This window comes from Oncorhynchus mykiss, chromosome 21 (assembly GCF_057628025.1).
Source record: "Oncorhynchus mykiss isolate SJ-2025 chromosome 21, ASM5762802v1, whole genome shotgun sequence".
Classification (NCBI taxonomy): domain Eukaryota; kingdom Metazoa; phylum Chordata; class Actinopteri; order Salmoniformes; family Salmonidae; genus Oncorhynchus; species Oncorhynchus mykiss.
Window position 1 is genome coordinate 8476726 of NC_143042.1, and position 22886 is coordinate 8499611.

Genomic DNA, 22886 nt, shown 5'->3' on the forward strand with positions numbered 1-22886 from the left:
AATAGCTCGACATGCAACCCTCCACAGCTAATTAGACCCGGTCTTCTCTTTTCTGCTGAATATTATGAATCTTTCCATTTTCATTTATTCTCTTTAGTAAGCAGTGATTGACAAACACACACACACACACACTCATTAAGATGTCGTCCCCTCTCGGATAGCACTGTACGCACCGTTACCCTCGCAGCAGTGCTGTCAACAAACGTACCAACAGCGCTAACAAAACGCTGTACCAGAGACACACCCTCCCCTTGCAGTGCTAGATAATAGAGCTGCCATGGCATTCACACGGCTGTCATACAGAAACCTGTCCTGCATAATGTATTTATTTCCAGGTAATAGTTGTTCATTCATTTATTTGGTTTCCTGTTTATCATCACAGACATTTATTTGATATATTTCCACCTCACTATAAAACGCACCAGACTGCAAGGTTTATCGATTTGTGTCCAGTCGGAATACCAGTCCGGAACTCAGAGTTGGAAAATGTATAATTTATATGAACTGACAGTATATCCACCTAAAAGTGATCTATAATAGTGTTGGGGGGAAATCGATATAGTTACATATCGTGATCTTATTTTTGCCGATATGTTGTTTTGACTATTGCAATATTTTTTTGCGCTAGTTGGCTGTACCTGCTCACCAAAACTCCAGTATTTTTCCTTCATAGCTTTTTTTTTCATAGCTTTTTTTTCATGTTTAATAGGGAGCCAATTTGTTTTCAGCACCTTATTTACATGACTGATCAAAACTCGTTTTTCTCATGACTCTCTTGTCCCTCTGAAGCAGACATATGGTGAGCAATATGTTTGGAACAACAAATTGTAATAAAATCACAGTATCAAATCACAATACAGACAGTAGAGAATCGTGAGAATTGCAATACATATCTTATCGGCGCCTAAATATCGTAATAATGTTGTTTTGTGAGGTCACTGGCAATTCCCAGTCTTAATCTATATTTCAGTGAAAGGCGAGACGATGGATTTTGGCCGCACGGGCGCTGTTCGATACCTCTGAAATGGTGCTTTCAGAGTTGACTGGGAGCCCCACTGATTCAGCTCTCCTGTCCCATCAACGGCTCCTTTTCTTCTGCCATCACAATGAACCACAGCCAATGTATTTATTTTATTTGTCCAAAAATATCGACATGAATTTTGGTCAAAGTTGTCCGTCGTTTTTGAGTTCGGGTTTTGAGTGGACGAGTCAGTGCAATCTCTCCTATCTCCCCCTACTTCTCTCTACCTCTTTTTCTTCATCCCTCTTTTTTTCTCTATCCCTCTTTTCCTCCATCCCTCTTTTTTTCTCTATCCCTAATTTCCTCCATCCCTCTTTTTTCCTCCATCCCTCTTTTTTTCTCTATCCCTCTTTTCCTACATCCCTCTTTTCCTCCATCCCTCGTTTTTCCTCCATCCCTCGCTCTCTGATAAGATTCCTCTGAGCATGTTGATACCCCTCCCCCAATACCCCCTCCCCCCTCCAGGGCTCAATGTGATACATGTCTAATGCCGGAGGGTGAGCAGAGCTGTCGGTTGGAGAGACTGAGGTTCTTGTCCTCAAGCAGATGTAGAGGGGAATGATGGTGAAAGAGGGATATCAGAGGAGGGAGGGAGGGGTTATGGAGGATGAATGATGGTGTTTACCCTCTCCCTCCATCCTCTGTCATACCTGCTTCCTGTGGCACAATCACCTGTTTTGTTCATCTATCCTCGTGGGGATCTAAAATGTATTTCCAGTCAGAATCCTATTTTCCATAACCCTAACCTTAAACCAAACCCTAAACCTACCTTCTAACCTTAAACCAAACCCTAAACCTACCTCCTAACCCCTAACCTTAAACCAAACCCTAAACATACCTCCTAACCCGTAACCTTAAACCAAACCCTAAACCTACCTCCTAACCCTAACCTTAAACCAAACCCTAAACCTACCTCCTAAACCTAACCTTAAACCAAACCCTAAACCTACCTCCTAACCACTAACCCTAACCTTAAACCAAACCCTAAACATACCTCCTAACCCCTAACCTTAAACCAAACCCTAAACCTACCTCCTAACCTTAAACCAAACCCTAAACCTAACCTTAAACCGAACCCTAAACCTACCTCCTAACCCCTAACCTTAAACCAAACCCTAAACCTACCTCCTAACCCCTAACCCTAACCTTAAACCAAACCCTAAACCTAACCTTAAACCGAACCCTAAACCTACCTCCTAACCCCTAACCTTAAACCAAACCCTAAACCTACCTCCTAACCCCTAAACCAAACCCTAAACCTACCTCCTAACCCCTAACCTTAAACCAAACCCTAAACATACCTCCTAACCCGTAACCTTAAACCAAACCCTAAACCTACCTCCTAACCCTAACCTTAAACCAAACCCTAAACCTACCTCCTAAACCTAACCTTAAACCAAACCCTAAACCTACCTCCTAACCACTAACCCTAACCTTAAACCAAACCCTAAACATACCTCCTAACCCCTAACCTTAAACCAAACCCTAAACCTACCTCCTAACCTTAAACCAAACCCTAAACCTAACCTTAAACCGAACCCTAAACCTACCTCCTAACCCCTAACCTTAAACCAAACCCTAAACCTACCTCCTAACCCCTAACCCTAACCTTAAACCAAACCCTAAACCTAACCTTAAACCGAACCCTAAACCTACCTCCTAACCCCTAACCTTAAACCAAACCCTAAACCTACCTCCTAACCCCTAAACCAAACCCTAAACCTACCTCCTAACCCCTAACCTTAAACCAAACCCTAAACCTACCTCCTAACCCCTAACCCAAACCCTAAACCTACCTCCTAACCCCTAACCCTATTTGTAACCCAACCCCTAAGCTTAAAATAGCCTTTGTCCTCGTGGGGATGTGGGAAATGTCCCCACGAGAGAGCTTTTTCCTTGTTGTATTATCCTTGTGGGGACCTAAAATCCCCCAAAGTCCCCACAAGGATAGAAGAACCAACACACACGCCCTTAGTGCAGATTACAGCTCACTCACTGCCACACGTCAGCCATGATACTTACATCTGAGGCTGACTGAGTCATTCTGCATTGTCCCAATACACACAGTCTCTCACATCAATTGATTTGTAACTGAAACTCTCATGGAACTCAGCTGACTTGTATGATGATAAGGAGAACCCTCTCTGAGTGTTCCATCTCTTTTAATGTTGTGATGACACAACCTGTTGACAGGTTTGCATTACTCATAAAGAGCTTTTTATGTAAATGGTGGAATCTGTGCCAACCTCCCTGCCTGCCTGGCTTTCCTCTTGTTATTCACTCAGAAAGCCATACTTACATTTGCAAATTAGAGGCTATGGTTGAACCACAGACACGGACAGACACGAACAGACACGGACCCACACAGACACCCAGACAGACATGGACCCACACAGACACCCAGACAGGCAGACACCCAGACAGACATGGACCCACACAGACACCCAGACAGGCAGACACCCAGACAGACATGGACCCACACAGACACCCAGACAGGCAGACACCCAGACAGACATGGACCCACACAGACAGACACGGACCCACACAGACACCCAGACAGGCAGACACCCAGACAGACATGGACCCACACAGACAGACACGGACCCACACAGACACCCAGACAGACACGGACCCACACAGACACCCAGACAGACACGGACCAACACAGACAGGCAGACAGACACGGACCAACACAGACAGGCAGACAGACACGGACCCAGACAGACAGGCAGACAGACGGAGACCCAGACAGACAGGCAGACAGACGGAGACCCAGACAGACAGGCAGACAGACGGAGACCCAGACAGACAGGCAGACAGACGGAGACCCAGACAGACAGGCAGACAGACGGAGACCCAGACAGACAGGCAGACAGACGGAGACCCAGACAGACAGGCAGACAGACGGAGACCCAGACAGACAGACGGAGACCCAGGCAGACAGACGGAGACCCAGGCAGACAGACAGACGGAGACCCAGGCAGACAGACAGACGGAGACCCAGGCAGACAGACAGACGGAGACCCAGGCAGACAGACAGACGGAGACCCAGGCAGACAGACAGACGGAGACCCAGGCAGACAGACAGACGGAGACCCAGGCAGACAGACAGACGGAGACCCAGGCAGACAGACAGACGGAGACCCAGGCAGACAGACAGACGGAGACCCAGGCAGACAGACAGACGGAGACCCAGGCAGACAGACAGACGGAGACCCAGGCAGACAGACACAGACACACGGAGACCCAGGCAGAGACTGACAGGCACTCGCGCGCACACACAGAGAGGTGCGCGCAGACAGGCGGACAGACAGGCAGACAGACAGGCAGACAGACATGCACACAGACAGGCAGACAGACATGCACACAGACAGGCAGACAGACATGCACACAGACACGCACACGCACACAGAGAGACAGACAACAGTGACAATCAGAATCTAACCTGAGAAGCACCAGATCCCCTCTCTCCTGTGTTTTACGACCACCGGCAGCTCTTTGACTTCTGCAGCGCTGCGTTTATACGCAGCAGAACGAGGCCTGGTAATTTGACAGTGCTGTAAAAAAGCAGATTTAAAGTGTGTGAGAGATAGTCACTGGTGATTGAAGACACCAGGAAGTGAGAGTATCTCGCTGTCTCCTGATTCCCAGGTGGGGACGACGTTAAATCGAGGTCCCGGCTCAGTCGACTTCTCAAACGATCGTGAGAGCTTATCAAAAGGCGTTAGGGTTTAATTTCAAACCCCGGGGGACTTTTTTGTATGAGAAGTGTGGCCCTTTGGTGACATCTTAACCATCTAATCCCACCCTTTGAAACAGCCAAGTGAATTAGCGACTAGTGAGCTAAGTCTGTAGTAGTTGATCAGCTAAAAGTCCTTCTAAGCCCTCCTCTTCAATGGACTCCAAAAAAGGATTGGTCTTTGTAGTCTTAAACAATGAGTTCCACTCTCTTGTTTTGTGTTGTTTTTTTTTGTTTTGAACACCTGTTTACAATCCCAGCATTTAGGAGATTACCGGAGCTACATTTGTGTTCCGACGGGAGCCATTTTGGCTCCTTCAAGCCCTCCACTGGGAGCCATCTGGGCTCTGCTCTAAAGCAGTCGCCCCTCCCCACCCCTAGCCCTCCATTGTGAGCGTATTTACTTTGGACGGGAAACTAAAGTGGTTCGCGTGGGCTGCCAATCAGCCACCACAGCTCAGATCAGCTCCAGAGCTCCGGGGGTGTGAATGCAGTCTGTTACCTCAGAGAGAGAGAGAACAAGCCCAGGCAGGTGCATGCTTGCTTGGGCCTCGTCTGTTCTTCAGGGTAGTCCCCGAGCGGTGAAAGGCCCACGGTAATCAATGGGCCACATTATCACCTCTGCTGGGGGGCCCCTGAGTGGCCCTAGAAACACTGTGCCAGGCATGATGCTTTAGTCAGCCCACAGCCACTCAGTACACAGCCAGCCCGTTCCATGGTGTTGGTATGCAGGCGATAGGTAAGACATGGTCTTTGCCAGCGAGAAGGTGACAAAACAACCAGGTATTGAGCTGTAGCAGGAGATAATGAGGTGTGTGTACATGCGTTTACACAGGTGTGTTGCAGCCCACCAGCTTGTCCATTAGCGTGTAATGTGATTCCGTAGCCCAGTATTATTCATGTTGCTCAGTAGGATCATTTCTGACCATTAGGCTTCACAAAGCTCTGCTGGCATTATTTTAGTATTTGTGCTGTTGTCAAGTGGCGAGCAAATGTCCCTTCCATTATGCCTCCTGTAGTTCTATATGTGGTCCAGCAGATAGGCACACTAATCAGTCCTGCAGTGAAGGAAACTGTGTGTGTGTACTCCCGTGTGTGTGTGTACTTGTCCATTCAGTCCCCCCTACAAAGCTTTCTTATTACGCCCCATTTTCCCTTTGTCCTTCATCTCTTTCCCTTTCTCTCACAGCTTCTCTCTTCTATACCTCTCCCTCTTCTATACCTCTCCCTCTTCTATACCTCTCCCTCTTCTATACCTCTCACTCTTCTATACCTCTCACTCTTCTATACCTCTCACTCTTCTATACCTCTCCCTCTTCTATACCTCTCCCTCTTCTATACCTCTCCCTCTTCTATACCTCTCCCTCTTCTATACCTCTCCCTCTTTACTATCTCTCCATCTTCTATACCTCTCACTCTTCTATACCTCTCCCTCTTCTATACCTCTCCCTCTTCTATACCTCTCCCTCTTCTATACCTCTCCCTCTTCTATACCTCTCCCTCTTCTATACCTCTCCCTCTTCTATACCTCTCCCTCTTCTATACCTCTCCCTCTTTACTATCTCTCCATCTTTACTATCTCGCCCTCTTTACTATCTCGCCCTCTTTACTATCTCGCCCTCTTTACTATCTCTCCATCTTTACTATCTCGCCCTCTTTACTATCTCGCCCTCTTTACTATCTCGGCCTCTTTACTATCTCGGCCTCTTTACTATTTCGGCCTCTTTACTATCTCGGCCTCTTTACTATCTCGGCCTCTTTACTATCTCGGCCTCTTTACTATCTCGCCCTCTTTACTATCTCTTCATCTTTACTATCTCACCCTCTTTACTATCTCTCCATCTTTACTATCTCACCCTCTTTACTATCTCTCCATCTTTACTATCTCACCCTCTTTACTATCTCTCCATCTTTACTATCTCGCCCTCTTTACTATCTCGCCCTCTTTACTATCTCGCCCTCTTTACTATCTCGCCCTCTTTACTATCTCGGCCTCTTTACTATCTCGGCCTCTTTACTATCTCGGCCTCTTTACTATCTCGCCCTCTTTACTATCTCTTCATCTTTACTATCTCACCCTCTTTACTATCTCTCCATCTTTACTATCTCACCCTCTTTACTATCTCTCCATCTTTACTATCTCACCCTCTTTACTATCTCTCCATCTTTACTATCTCGCCCTCTTTACTATCTCGCCCTCTTTACTATCTCGCCCTCTTTACTATCTCGCCCTCTTTACTATCTCGGCCTCTTTACTATCTCTCCATCTTTACTATCTCGCCCTCTTTACTATCTCTCCATCTTTACTATCTCACCCTCTTTACTATCTCTCCATCTTTACTATCTCGCCCTCTTTACTATCTCTCCATCTTTACTATCTCTCCATCTTTACTATCTCGCCCTCTTTACTATCTCGCCATCTTTACTATCTCGCCCTCTTTACTATCTCTCCATCTTTACTATCTCACCCTCTTTACTATCTCTCCATCTTTACTATCTCGCCCTCTTTACTATCTCTCCATCTTTACTATCTCTCCATCTTTACTATCTCACCCTCTTTACTATCTCGCCCTCTTTACTATCTCGCCCTCTTTACCATCTCTCCATCTTTACTATCTCTCCATCTTTACTATCTCACCCTCTTTACTATCTCTCCATCTTTACTATCTCGCCCTCTTTACTATCTCTCCATCTTTACTATCTCTCCATCTTTACTATCTCTCCATCTTTACTATCTCGCCCTCTTTACTATCTCGCCCTCTTTACTATCTCGCCCTCTTTACTACCTCTCCCTCTTTACTATCTCTCCATCTTTACTATCTCGCCCTCTTTACTATCTCTCCCTCTTTACTATCTCGCCCTCTTTACTATCTCTCCATCTTTACTATCTCGCCCTCTTTACTATCTCTCCATCTTTACTATCTCGCCCTCTTTACTATCTCGCCCTCTTTACTATCTCGGCCTCTTTACTATCTCGGCCTCTTTACTATCTCGCCCTCTTTACTATCTCGCCCTCTCCCCACTGTCTCTTTCTCTCACACCTTCTCTCTTCTATATCTCACCCTCTTTACTATCTCTCTCCCCCACTGTCTCTCTCTCTCCCCCACTGTCTCTCTCTCCCCCACTGTCTCTCTCTCTCTCTCGCTCTCTCTCTCTGAGTCCTGTGTCTGTCTCTCTCTCTGAGTCCCGTGTCTGTCTCTCTCTCTCTCTCCGAGTCCCGTGTCTGTCTCTCTCTCTCTCTCTCCGAGTCCCGTGCTCCGAGTCCCGTGTCTGTCTCTGACGTATGTACTCAGGTTGTCATGAACAGGTAATGGATCTACTTGTTATCACGTTTTAATGTCGTTGCTTTTAACGCCCAACAAGACGTTTGTTCCCCCAGCGTCGCTAAGTGGCCACCAGAGAGGTTTACAACGTCCCCACGTTAGTCCCAGTCGTGGTGGCGGAGAGAAAAGATGTCTCAACCAGCAGCATGTCTTTCAGCCCGTCAGATTGAAATGTGCAGCGAATGATCAGAAAAGCTTTTTGAGATTGTAAATACAGCCGCTTTAAGCTGTCGCTGAGGAGTGGCCGACTTTACGCGCCATCAATACAACTGGCATCAATTTCCCTCTTGTGTTCTACCAAGTGTGTGTGGAGCGATTGTGTGTGTATGTCCACAACTGTGTGTGTGAGACTAATATATTTGGCCCCATAGAACCATAATTCCATTCCCTATTGACCTATATGTTCTGTATCTCTTTACTCTGTTAGTGGTAGTGAATAGTGCTGCTGAATGGTAATGTAATGGATTGTATTATCGGTCCAGTTTGACACATTGAAATTGAATATCTACTCAATTGCTCAAATTAAGCAAGTGATTTTCTTTGGCAGCCCATAGTGAATAGGATGCTTCTGATGGATAACACACACACTCCTATTTACTCTGATTAGTACCAAACATCCCACTGCTCTTCTTATTTTTCCCCACATTGTTCCATTTCTCCTCCTCTCCATTTCTCCTCCTCTCCATTTCTCCTTCTCTCCATTTTCCTTCTCCCTCTCTCCATTTCTCCTTCTCCCTCTCTCCATTTCTCCTTCTCCCTCTCTCCATTTCTCCTTCTCCCTCTCTCCATTTCTCCTTCTCCCTCTCTCCATTTCTCTCCTGCATCCACTCATTTCCGCTCTCAATTTTTGTCTGACATCGAGCGTTGGGGTGCTGACATTTTTTGGGCCTGTGGTTTGTGAAGACCCAGTGAGGGGTGGAGAGGATAATGAGCATCAGCCTGTCTGAGGAGAGAGCGCTGCCTGCTCCCTGCTAGCTCCAGCTCACTACAGACCCTTCCCTCCACTCACCCCCCTCACCTCCCTGCTTGACATTTAAGTGCTGGGAGGTGCAGTGTGTCTATAATAGCCTGGTTGTATAACTGGCAGGCCAGTTAGAGAGAGGTGGGAATGGGGAGGAAGGGAGAGAAGGGGAGGGAAGAGAGAGGGGGAGAGACAGGGAAATTGGGGAGGGGGGAGAGAAAGGGAGGGAGATCGGGGAGGGTGAGAAAGAGAGAGGAAGAAGGGGAGAGGAGAATTAGAGGGGGGGAAGAGATGAGGAACTTGTCATCCGTTGTCAATCCTTGTCTATCTGTCCTCTTAACACCATGTTGAGGACGTAACATTGGCACATAAACACACCTTGAGTCAGTGTGTGTATACTGAACCAGACAGACACAAGGTAGTGTACTGTAGCAGTAGTGTGGGGAGGGATCCTGCAGTCACACTTCAACTTATCCATTTACACATAACATCCAACCCCATTTAACCAAGCATGCCTAGACAGGTCAGAAAGCCTCAGAACACCCCCACGAGGCAGCACTACTTAACATGACCCCCCCGCCTTCTCTCAAACCCCCTCAAGACCCAGCTAGGAGCTGGGGGAGAAAGCAGGGGAAACAGCCTATGTTTGTCCCTGTTTCCACCGCAGCGTGTTGTCACTATTGTGTTTAATCAAAGTGCAGATTATGCTCTCATTAAAAAGCTTTTTACTTTGACTGTGGATACAAGGCACAGAGGAGCAAGGCAAAGTCATTTGCGTCAGATTTCCCACGGGGGCCCACAGAGGCTAAGCAGCCAGTGTCTTAATCGTTTGACTTACTCCAGTATGTCTTCTCCACACCTGGCCTCTCTCTTCTCTCTCCCACTCTGCCGTCGGAGGGAAAAAACAACGCCATATTGATTTGTCTTTCTCTCCTCCCACGCTTTATGAAACAAAACGTAATGAATAGGTAATTCTCCTGAATAGGCAGATTTTGGTTATTGTCTCCAAAAGGCTAATGTTGTTAAATACCCGGCACTTTGTCAGCAGCAGGGTTAGCACCACAGGGAATGCAATTTGGCTCACACTAATTGCAAAAGATTTTGAAAATGTGTGGGAACTTCACTCTATGACGGTATTGAAGTCTGGTAGATGAAGTTTGGACTCGATACTGAATTAGAAAATCTTTTAAAGGCCTTTTGAGGTTGTTGTTGGCGTCAGCTGAAGTCAAGAGGGAAAACATGGTGAAGTTTACTATTATACTATTCAATTATGGATCTGCTCCAGCTAATCATGGATGTGTTTTGTTAAAGAACTATGAGATGTTCCTCAGCTGTCCCCTAAAAAACAATCATGGTCTATTAGTGTTCCAGCTCAAAGTCACTTTCCGACTTTTCTTTTCCTAACTTTTTGAAACGCTGATTTTCATGACCTTTATATTCCAGTACTTTTCCAGTCCTTTCATATGGTGTCCCTGTAAACAGGCCTCCACGGCTCAGAGACCAATGGGATCAATCTAGGGGTCCTGAGTCGTCTTGGAGGTCTAACCCACTGAGTGTCTCCGCTGGGTGTAATTGTGCATGAAAGATGAGCGCGGCGGCGGTGACCAAAACAGCGCGAAGGCCAACTGACAGTGAGAGAGCTGCCACATCAGCTGTGTTCGTGCGAGCTCAAGGCTCTCAGATCGATAGCGAGCTCAGGGGCCTCAAATGATCTGTCTATTTAAGGACAGGAGAGTGTCTCCTGCTTCAGAGCACCCTCCGCGCTTTCTCTAATAGAATCTCAAACCTAATCCCGATACAGTACATTAACCCGGTCTCATTTCTCCCTCCTCTTCTGTCTCCTCCCTCTTCTCTCTGGCAGGTGGAGGTGGAAGTAGAGAGTATGGACAAGGCTGGTAACTTCATCGGCTGGCTTCACATCGAGGGGGTTAACCTGTCGGTGGCGCTGGTAGAGAACGCCCTATCGAAGGTCCACTTCACGGCCGAGCGTAGCTCCTACTACAAGACCCTGGTATCCGGAGAGGAGGCCTCTCGTCTCAGGAAAGACAAGGTAAGTCCTCAGTTTGTCCCGTGTTTTTGTTTGTTAGCGTTTTGGGGTTATATATAGAGTGTGTGATTCTCTTTATTATAGTTTATTCTTCGTTAGTCAGCAGCTCCACACAAAATACTTTTTCTGGGTGTGCTCCAGCTCATGTTTTTAATTCTAGTGTTTTGGGGTTAGGAATCTTTGTTAGCCCTGAGGGTGTTTTTGTTTGTTAGTGTTTTGAGGTTAACAATCTTTGTTAGCCCTGAGGGTGCTTTTGTTTGTTAGTGTTTTGGGGTTAACAATCTTTGTTAGCCCTGAGGGTGTTTTGTTTGTTAGTGTTTGGGGGTTAACAATCTTTGTAAGCCCTGAGGGCACTTTTGTTTGTTAGCACTTAACCATTAGCATCAGGCTTAGTTTGCATGGGCTTTAGGGCTCATCCTAGCTAGAGGTCTTCACGGATCCACCTGTACCCGAATACCGGAGACCCGATCCCGGGTCCAGATCCATAATTCCTAATGAATCCACGTGTCTGGATATGAGCTGATATGATTGTCATGGGTCTGGTTATGATCTGGTGTGATTGTCACGGGTCTGGTTATGATCTGATATGATTGTCACGGGTCTGGGTATGATCTGATATTGTCACAGGTCTGGTTATGATCTGATATTGTCACGGGTCTGGGTATGATCTGTTGTGATTGTCACGGGTCTGGTTATGATCTGATATTGTCACGGGTCTGGTTATGATCTGATATTGTCACGGGTCTGGGTATGATCTGTTGTGATTGTCACGGGTCTGGTTATGATCTGATATGATTGTCACGGGTCTGGGTATGATATGATTGTCACGGGTCTGTGTATGATCTGATATGATTGTCACGGGTCTGGGTATGATCTGATATGATATGATTGTCACGGGTCTGGTTATGATCTGATATGATTGTCACTGGTCTGGGTATGATCTGATATGATTGTCACGGGTCTGGGTATGATCTGATATGATTGTCACGGGTCTGGGTATGATCTGATATGATTGTCACGGGTCTGGGTATGATCTGATATGATTGTCACGGGTCTGGGTATGATCTGATATGATTGTCATGGGTCTGGGTATGATCTGATATTGTCACAGGTCTGGGTATGATCTGATATTGTCACGGGTCTGGGTATGATCTGTTGTGATTGTCACGGGTCTGGTTATGATCTGATATGATTGTCACAGGTCTGGGTATGATATGATTGTCACGGGTCTGTGTATGATCTGATATGATTGTCACGGGTCTGGGTATGATCTGATATGATATGATTGTCACGGGTCTGGTTATGATCTGATATGATTGTCACTGGTCTGGGTATGATCTGATATGATTGTCACGGGTCTGGGTATGATCTGATATGATTGTCACGGGTCTGGGTATGATCTGATATGATTGTCACGGGTCTGGGTATGATCTGATATGATTGTCACGGGTCTGGGTATGATCTGATATGATTGTCACGGGTCTGGGTTATGTGTAGTAGAGAGAGAGAGAAATTGTATTTATGCTGATGCTCTTGCTTTTCACGAGAGTGGAGCGTGTAGCTTGTTGGTGCTGTTAAGCCAATCATGATTCATCAAATCGGCAATAGGCTACAGTCATAGAGCCCTCCGTGTGGGGCAAAAGATAGATGTCTAATCAATGGAAGATTGAATTAAAATGACAGAATTAAAAGTTAAAGGGGGAGGATAGGTTACCACATCCAAGAGCCAACAGGTAGGCTGCTACTTAATATTCTGCAGGGAGTTGTTGTTTGTAACAGTAGGACTAGAAAGCTCATTCACTGCAGCTTCAGTTAGCCTAGCTAGCTAACGTTATCTAGCTTAACTTGCTTCTCCCGTTTTGATGTAGTCAAGACAGGTACTATGTAATCATATTTGATGATAAATAACCTAGCTATGACAGCTATTAGTCTACTATGGCTTGGTTGCTGTCTCTTGTCTCTCCATCCTCCCTGCTCCCTGTGTCACTCGCTCACAGTACAGTCCCTCCACAGCCTGATACAGCAGTACATCGCTCTCTCCTCTTGTGCTTTATCAGCTCCGGTTATTAAAGTATCTTTAAAGCTTTTCTGCTGCTTCCCTCACTTAGATTGGATCGGGTCTGGATCCGACCAGGTCTATACTGAACGGGTCTAGTTGTCCTCGGGTCTGTTCGAGTCTAGCAGTCCTTGGGTCCGTTTGGTCTCTATATTAAAAACATCTATTTATGCATATCTGGTCCATGTGGGAATAATTTAGGCAACAACAAAACTTTGAAGAGGTAAGAGATGGTGAAATCATTTGGAATAGGGTTAGTATTTGTGGAGAAGTTGGTAGTTAGCTAGAAGACAGGGACTCCAAGACTAGTTGGTATCACAATGTCCAGTGGACTTGGGCACCAAGACCAGTACTAGTTGACATCACTCAGTTCCTGTCTTAACTTTAAACAGCTAGTTAGCATGAATGCTATGGTTAGCAACACAGTTAAAAAGGCTTTTCATAATATCGGCTTAGAGACCCTGTCCTTGTGTTAGAAATCTGTCACCCCTTCATCATACTATATACATTTCCTCCAAATACATCAATCTCATCTGTTGCATGGAGAAAGCCAGCCAATGATGAGAGTGGTGAGACTGATGCTACGTCTTTGGGGAGGAGAATTGCCACATATTCCCCCGTTATCATTGACGCCTCCTTTCCCTTCCTATCGCAGGCCTTTGATGGATGGAGGCCCTCTCTCTTAGTGATCCCAATCTCTCCCTCCATTTTCATTATGCCAGATGAATTCAGTCCTGGGCCAGCTGTCTCCCCCGTCCTCTATCCCCGCTACCACTTTCTCTACCTCTCCCTGCTATGCCCAACGCTTTGGGAAGCTGCCGCATCTGCTTTTCTCCTATCATTGGAATGATCTACTGCTGGAGCCAAGCAGGGACTGTGTTCCCTGTCCTTCCTCTGAATCCATCACGGCTCTAGCAGCACTATATGAGAAACATCCATCTGAGTGGTGGGGATAGGGAGTGAACCTGGGGCCGGAGTATAAAGTAAATCTAATCTCCCACGATGTGCAATGGATGCACGTCGTCTGCTGAGGCGACGGTGAGGAGAGAGCTCTTTTTGGCCTCCCTACCAGTCTGTCCCTCTCCATCGTCTGTCCAGGAGTACAGGCCAGATTGGCTTCGTGTTTCAGACCTGACCTGATTGAGAGCAGAGCTTAACCTCTAGCGTCGAGCAATCCCGTATCCGGGAGCGTAATCATAGCCTCAAGCTCATTACCATAACGCAACGTTTCCTATTCATGAAAATCGCAAATGAAATGAAATAAATATATTCAAACACAAGCTTAGCCTTTTGTTAACAACACTGTCATCTCAGATTTTCAAAATATGCTTTTCAACCAAAGCTACACAAGCATTTGTGTAAGAGTATTGATAGCCTAGCATAGCATTAAGCCTAGCATTCAGCAGGCAACATTTTCACAAAAACAAGAAAAGCATTCAAATAAAATAATTTACCTTTGAAGAACTTTGGATGTTTTCAATGACGAGACTCTTAGTTAGATAGCAAATGTTCATTTTTTCAAAAAAATATTATTTGTGTAGACGAAATAGCTCCGTTTTGTTCATCACGTTTGGCTAAGAAAAACACCGGAAAATGCAGTCACTTACAACGCCAACGCTTTTTTCCAAAATTAGCTTCATAATATCGACAGAAACATGGCAAACGTTGTTTAGAATCAATCCTCACAGTGTTTTTCACATATCTATTCGCTAATCTATCAGTGGTGGCAGTTGCCTTCTCATCAGAAGAAAACAGAAAAATACTGCAGCTGGAGATTACGCAATAATTGCGACGGAGGACACCAAGCGACCACCTGGTAGATGTAGTCTCTTATGGTCAATCTTCCAATGATATGCCTACAAATACGTCACAATGCTGCAAACACCTTGGGGAAAACGTGGAAAACGTAAGCTGACTCCTAGCTCCTTCACAGCCATATAAGGAGTCATTGCCATGAGGCGGTTTCAAAAAATGCGGATTTTTATCTGGGTTTTTTCTGTAACATCAGTTCTGTGGCACTCACAGACAATATCTTTGCAGTTTTGGAAACGTCAGAGTGTTTTCTTTCCAAAGCTGTCAATTATATGCATAGTCGAGCATCTTTTCGTGACAATATCTTGTTTAAAACAGGAACATTTTTCATCCAAAAATTAAAATAGCGCCCCCTATATCCAAGAAGTTAAGAGGGCAACAGTGAGATTCTCTCTTTCTCTACTTGGCCTAACCGTCAGTTGTGGCCCTCAAGGGCTGTTGAGGGCTGTGATTGTGTCTGAAGTGGGTTTCCCTGAGTGGCATTGAGCCGAAAGACAATGGCGCCCCCCCTGTGTGTGTACGTGTATATATGTGTCTGGGGCAGAGGTTTGTGTGCTGTGTACATCCTGGGGGTCAGACGAGAGGCGGAGGGGTTGTGGATATAATTAACCCTTCGGGACCTGGCGGAGGAAAAGCTGAGCGCTCTGCTTTTTTTCTTTCTTCTGAAGTGCAGCCGGGCCGACCTTCTCTAGGTGTACCATCCTACTCTCGTCTTCCTCTTCTTCCCCCTCTCTCTTTTTATTGACCCCCCTGGCTGTGGATATGGGAGAAATTGTTGTTGCTGTGTCAGGCGTATCCCCTGACAAGATAGGGGGCTTGGCGTAATGAAGTGGACTCTGGGGGGTCCAGAGAAACCCTCATTAAAGTTTCCACCGCTGGGGGAGCAGGGACTGGGGCATGAGGGGGGGGTGGGTGTTGTTCCTAAAACTAAACTGCTTGGCTCGAGTGACTCCCGTTGATATGAGGTTTTCTTTGCGCGACGACGCCAATGGGAGCAGGTTGTTACGGTTGAAATGAAAGCTCTCACAAAGTTGTCTGCTTCTGTTTTTATCTTTATGGCCATCAGCATATTTGGGCTCGGAGATCAGCATCTCTTAAATTGATGTCTGCCTCCGTTATGCAAGACTCAGCTCAACCGTGTCCCATTTAGATAGGAAGGTCAGGGCCTGGTCACACCACATGCCTAATTCTGTTCTACCACATCTATCTGGATGAGCGGTTGCATCATTTTGAGACTACAGATAGAGTTTGCGGGTGCAGTGGTGGTCAGAGCTGTCTCTCTAGCTTCTTGCCTTGACAAATTAACTGTTAATCTTCACCCCAAACCCCTAACATGACTTAACCACTGTCTAGAGAATAGATGGAGGACGTTTTTACTTAAGCAATAAAGCACAAGGGGGTTTGTGGTATAGGGCCAATAAACCACGGCCAAGGGCTGTTCTGAAGCAAAACTCAACGCGGAGTGCCTGCATACAACCCTTAGCCGTGGTATAATGGCCATATATCACAAACCCCCGAGGTGCCTTATTGCTGTTATAAACTGTTTACTAACGGAATTATAGCAGTTAAAATACGTGTTTATACGTGGTATACGGTCTGATATGTCAGCCAATCAGCTTATAATTAGTGTTACGTTGTTTTAACAAAGCACTACTCATTTTATTCCTATGCCCCGGCCCATTTTAATGCCGTCTCTTGTTTGTTTTGTGAAAGCATTCTTGTGTACCGGGACTTCTCTCTGGATGGTGGAAGAATCTGATTCCTGCTTACGAAGCATCACTGTTAACAAGGTCTGCTGAAACACTGCCTGTATCCTGCTGCCGAACAAGTGCCATTGCATTTGTTTGTGTTACACTCCCACTATTCACATGCTGGGAGAGCGAGGGGGGACGGTGGGTTTTGTACAGTAACAATTCCGCTCAAAGTGGAACGGAGCAACAAAAAAAATCTATTCAGGCCTAGTTTTACGAGTTCCCAAAGAATGAGGTCGGTAAGGGCACCGGAGGGTGGTGGTGCACCTCTAGGGACAATCACAATCACAAGAACACTCACACAAACACAAAAATGAAAGTGTTCTGAAATGAAGAGAGACGGGGAGAAAAGAACAATCTGTTCAGAATACCTAAGCTCTCTCTTTTTGTTGTTGTTGCTATGCAGCCCAGTGGGTTTCATTGTCCTCCTTAGTTGTTGTTGACTTGCAATTCTGGCTCTTGTCAATGTTTGACTCCTCCATGGGAGCCCCCCCCTGCCCCCTGCCTCAGCACACCCAGCCAGTAGGCTGTGATAGAGGAGAAAACGAACACACTGATAATTGGAGCGGCCTAATTATGAAGAAGTAAATCAAGAATGGGTCCTTGATAAAACCAGAGCCCCTGTTTCTGTTGAGCAAGTGGTTTTCTGCTGTAATTACCCGGTAGTGAAAGAGATTAGCTTCCTCTGATAGGCCTTCAGAGAGCGAGAGAGAGGAGAAGGGACGAGCAAGATTATATGACCTTCCTGGTGATCCCCCTATCTTAGTCCCTTTTTTCTGCCTTCTACAGAGACCACTCCCCATCCATCCTCCCTTTGTTCTCTCATCTTTCCCCAGTCTTCGCTCCTTCTCTCCCTCCCTCCTTCTCTCCTTAATCATCCTCGTAATACCTCTAATTAACTGGAATCATGCTTTTTCACAAATGCAGTCATGACCTTATTCCCCTGAACTTCCTTCCTTCATCTGACAGTGGGATGCTAGGGTGAGATGGGCTGCGTTGTCGGCTGTACTGTTTCGTGTGAATACCATTTTGAGAGTCTCTGGCACCTGCCTTAATGAGGGTTTCTCTGGACCCCCCAGAGTCCGTTTTAAGAACAGCAGAATCCCTGGGGAGGTAACGCTTGGCCGACCGCTGTACTGTCTCGTTTCACATCCGTCCGTCAACATCCATCCGTCTGTCTGAGATTTTAAAGTACCCCGGGTTTGACGTTGGAACTCCTCCCAAACCGCGTCCTTGAGGACGACTGATTGAAGTACATAATCCTGTTTCAGCTGGGTTTTTGGGAGGAATCCAAGCGTTAGGAGAGACTGACTAATGTTCCACCGCCTCAGGGGCTGTTTGAATACCTTGAGCTACTAGCCAGAGCGTCTCTGGTAATGTAAGGGAAATCAACGTTAACATGTCCCATGTTTGGCCGACAAGCACTGTAAGCATGTCCTGATTGTTGTTGGTACGCAGCAATCTTAACTCTTGCTCACCATTACCAACACTGAGTTACACAAAGGGTCAAGTGGCTTGCTTCATAAGCCAAAACGTTTCCACGTAATCAAAAATCATCCCATTTCTCCCTCTCTATGGGTTGTCAATGATGTATTATTTTTTTAGAAGTGTTGTCAGAAATAGCCCCAAAGCTTTGGAGATCTCCCCATGGCCCTATCTGCACAGGCTGATCCACAGTCAGCACATTACACACCTGGCTAAACAAGAACAAGCAGAGAATGAATCAAGATAATTGGGGTTTTAGTGAACCTAATATGCCTGTCGTCTTCCTGAGCACATGCTGGAGGAAGTGTACCTTGGTTTACTATATTAATACTATATATTAATACTCTGGATTAGGCTAGTGATAGCATCTCTTTCCCTAGCCTTATTACCATTTATTGGTGTTACTATGGAAAACATACTTGTCTGGCTGTTTTGTCAGTCAAGGGGATTTACATGGAATCAACATAACTAGGCTGTATCATGTGGTAATTAAAGTTGACCTGTATAGAGGGCATACCGTTACATACAAGGAATCCTGTTGTTACTCTTCCAAGGAACAGGCCGTCTCTATCCATCTATTAGTACCTTCCTCAAAGCAGTGTTCATGCATTCTGCTTTATTTTTCTCCCTCGGAGGGAGATCCTATTGCAATCACCATGGCGATACCTCAAAATCGCACTGGGGATTATTATTAAACAGCTCATTTGGAGTCGTTTGTGAACTAATGAGCGAATTCGAGAGCCAATCCGCTTGAAATTTCAGGTGCTCCTTCTTCAATTTAGCTCCCCTTTTAACGTAAATCCCTCTCTCTCGCTCAGCCGGCAAGTTATTACTTTTTACTTCAGCCATTTTATTCAGGCCCGGGTCTCTTTCCGTTAGCGTTGTGAAGACGCTCGGCACGGATGTGAAATCATTATCATTTTTTTCATACCAAATGTCATTAGGCAGTGTGAAGAATTGAGACTAATTGCGTCTCAGGGTAGACAAGTGATTATATATATATGACCATTACGGTCATCACTTCTCACCGCTGTCATTGTTACCTGCTTATTTAACAAATGGAGGGCAGTCGTGTCAGACAGGAGCCACGGCAGCGACACAGAGAATGAAAGAAAGAGTTATCCAATTAGACACCCCCCTTCACACCAAATACCTGGAAAGCACATTGAGAGCCACTGGAAGCAGCCACAGAGGCTGTTGGGCTATTCACACAGCGCCTCACCAAACCTCTGGTTTTAATTTCCAAAGCAACCTATAACCTTTCACATAAACCCTGTTGGTTGAATCAAGTGGGTGAGCTGATGTTGGAGTCTGAGCATGAGTGGAAGTTGACCGGCTCATCCTCTCTCCTGTCAGTCTGATGACCAGGCAGGAGCACCTGTGTTATTGACCCAAAATGGCCGTCCCAACTCTACCCAGCAACAACAGGAAGATCATTGATTGGGTCCAAATGGACATCCTCTACAAAGACACTGCTGACATGGTACTGTTGAAGTGGGAGATGTGTGAAACATCCTGTCAGAGAATCATTAAACCCAACTGAAACATGTAAACCAGGACATTTGAGATGATGTCAACATGCTATCCAACAGCACGTAGTGTTTCCCACAGAATACAACAACAACAAAGTGGTGGGACATTGTTTCTGCGTCACCGGACTCCACATTTGGCTAATTCTTTCAGTTAGCGTCCGTCTGCGGTGGATTAGAGCGAGGGGTAATATGATGATAGAAAGTAGAACTCTACATTGTGTAATACATTCCCCCTCGCATCATTTCTCAAGCGCTGGGCTCTGGCAGCTTGTTTGCATTGCGATGCCGAGTGATTCTTGGAGCGGTATCAAAACAATCTGTCATAACCAGTGAACTTTGAATAGACACAAGAAAGCTCTTTACCTTTCGCTATAGCCCGAACTCTGCCTCAACTGCTAAGCCCCGCATCTTAAATGAATGAGTGTGGGCCACTGCCATCGTTTGTACTCTTGTTTTTCTCTCTGTGTAAACATACACTGAAGTTTGAGGGGGATATGAAGGAAGACATCCTCTTTAACATCCTGTGTGTGCTTCCTGGTTGCTTTGAATAATGCAGGGCTATGGAGGGTGCTGTGTCAGGGACACAGATTTCATTGCGTCTACTGTACTGGGAGTGAGGCTTTGAGGAAGGTTGGAAGTAAAAACTAGTCTTCAGTGTTTCCGCTAGATTGTTTTGGTCAGGACGGGATGCCATTTTTTTTATCTTCTCAGAATCTCTCCGGAAACAATGCAAGCGATAGTAGGGAAAACACTGATGAAACAATGCAAGTGATAGTAGGGAAAACACTGATGAAACAATGCAAGCGATAGTAGGGAAAACACTGAAACAATGCAAGTGATAGTAGCGAAAACACTGATGAAACAATGCAAGCGATAGTAGGGAAAACACTGAAACAATGCAAGTGATAGTAGGGAAAACACTGATGAAACAATGCAAGCGATAGTAGGGAAAACACTGATGAAACAATGCAAGTGATAGTAGGGAAAACACTGATGAAACAATGCAAGCGATAGTAGGGAAAACACTGATGAAACAATGCAAGTGATAGTAGGGAAAACACTGATGAAACAATGCAAGTGATAGTAGGGAAAACACTGATGAAACAATGCAAGCGATAGTAGGGAAAACACTGATGAAACAATGCAAGTGATAGTAGGGAAAACACTGATGAAACAATGCAAGCGATAGTAGGGAAAACACTGATGAAACAATGCAAGTGATAGTAGGGAAAACACTGATGAAACAATGCAAGTGATAGTAGGGAAAACACTGATGAAACAATGCAAGTGATAGTAGGGAAAACACTGATGAAACAATGCAAGTGATAGTAGGGAAAACACTGATGAAACAATGCAAGTGATAGTAGGGAAAACACTGATGAAACAATGCAAGCGATAGTAGGGAAAACACTGATGAAACAATGCAAGTGATAGTAGGGAAAACACTGATGAAACAATGCAAGTGATAGTAGGGAAAACACTGATGAAACAATGCAAGTGATAGTAGGGAAAACACTGAAACAATGCAAGTGATAGTAGGGAAAACACTGATGAAACAATGCAAGCGATAGTAGGGAAAACACTGATGAAACAATGCAAGTGATAGTAGGGAAAACACTGATGAAACAATGCAAGTGATAGTAGGGAAAACACTGATGAAACAATGCAAGTGATAGTAGGGAAAACACTGATGAAACAATGCAAGTGATAGTAGGGAAAACACTGATGAAACAATGCAAGTGATAGTAGGGAAAACACTGATGAAACAATGCAAGTGATAGTAGGGAAAACACTGAAACAATGCAAGTGATAGTAGGGAAAACACTGATGAAACAATGCAAGTGATAGTAGGGAAAACACTGATGAAACAATGCAAGCGATAGTAGGGAAAACACTGATGAAACAATGCAAGTGATAGTAGGGAAAACACTGATGAAACAATGCAAGCGATAGTAGGGAAAACACTGATGAAACAATGCAAGTGATAGTAGGGAAAACACTGACTTTGACACAAAGGTAGTCAAAGACATTAGTTTTAATAATGATCCCAAGGTAGTCAAAGACATTAGTTTTAATAATGATCCCAAAGTAGTCAGACATTAGTTTTAATAATGATCCCAAAGTAGTCAGACATTAGTTTTAATAATGATCCCAAGGTAGTCAAAGACATTAGTTTTAATAATGATCCCAAAGTAGTCAAAGACATTAGTTTTAATAATGATCCCAAAGTAGTCAAAGACATTAGTTTTAATAATAATCCCAAAGTAGTCAGACATTAGGTTTAATAATGATCCCAAAGTAGTCAGACATTAGGTTTAATAATAATCCCAAAGTAGTCAGACATTAGGTTTAATAATAATCCCAAAGTAGTCAGACATTAGTTTTAATAATGATCCCAAGGTAGTCAAAGACATTAGTTTTAATAATAATCCCAAAGTAGTCAGACATTAGGTTTAATAATAATCCCAAAGTAGTCAGACATTAGTTTCAATAATAATCCCAAGGTAGTCAAAGACATTAGGTTTAATAATAATCCCAAAGTAGTCAGACATTAGGTTTAATAATGATCCCAAAGTAGTCAAAGACATTAGTTTTAATAATAATCCCAAGGTAGTCAAAGACATTAGTTTTAATAATAATCCCAAAGTAGTCAGACATTAGGTTTAATAATGATCCCAAAGTAGTCAGACATTAGGTTTAATAATGATCCCAAAGTAGTCAGACATTAGGTTTAATAATGATCCCAAGGTAGTCAAAGACATTACGTTTAATAATGATCCCAAAGTAGTCAGACATTAGGTTTAATAATGATCCCAAAGTAGTCAGACATTAGGTTTAATAATGATCCCAAAGTTGTCAGACATTAGGTTTAATAATGATCCCAAAGTAGTCAGACATTAGGTTTAATAATGATCCCAAAGTTGTCAGACATTAGGTTTAATAATGATCCCAAAGTAGTCAGACATTAGGTTTAATAATGATCCCAAAGTAGTCAGACATTAGTTTTAATAATAATCCCAAAGTAGTCAAAGACATTAGGTTTAATAATGATCCCAAAGTAGTCAGACATTAGTTTTAATAATGATCCCAAGGTAGTCAAAGACATTAGTTTTAATAATAATCCCAAAGTTGTCAGACATTAGGTTTAATAATGATCCC

The 22886-nt window shown here is 44.7% G+C and overlaps 1 protein-coding gene and 1 long non-coding RNA gene across 2 annotated transcripts in view; one reads left to right on the forward strand and one right to left on the reverse strand.

Annotated features, from left to right (window-relative positions):
* Positions 1-22886, reverse strand: part of LOC149972966 (uncharacterized) — a 280595-nt gene that overhangs the window by 215361 nt on the left and 42348 nt on the right. The gene's annotated exons all lie outside the window — the stretch shown is intronic.
* The window catches only part of LOC110499879 (staphylococcal nuclease domain-containing protein 1), a 319253-nt gene that overhangs the window by 195658 nt on the left and 100709 nt on the right, over positions 1-22886 (forward strand). The window contains exon 17 of the mRNA XM_090213660.1: positions 10906-11094. Coding sequence (XP_090069786.1) covers positions 10906-11094 — 189 coding nt within the window. The remainder of the gene's footprint in view (positions 1-10905; positions 11095-22886) is intronic.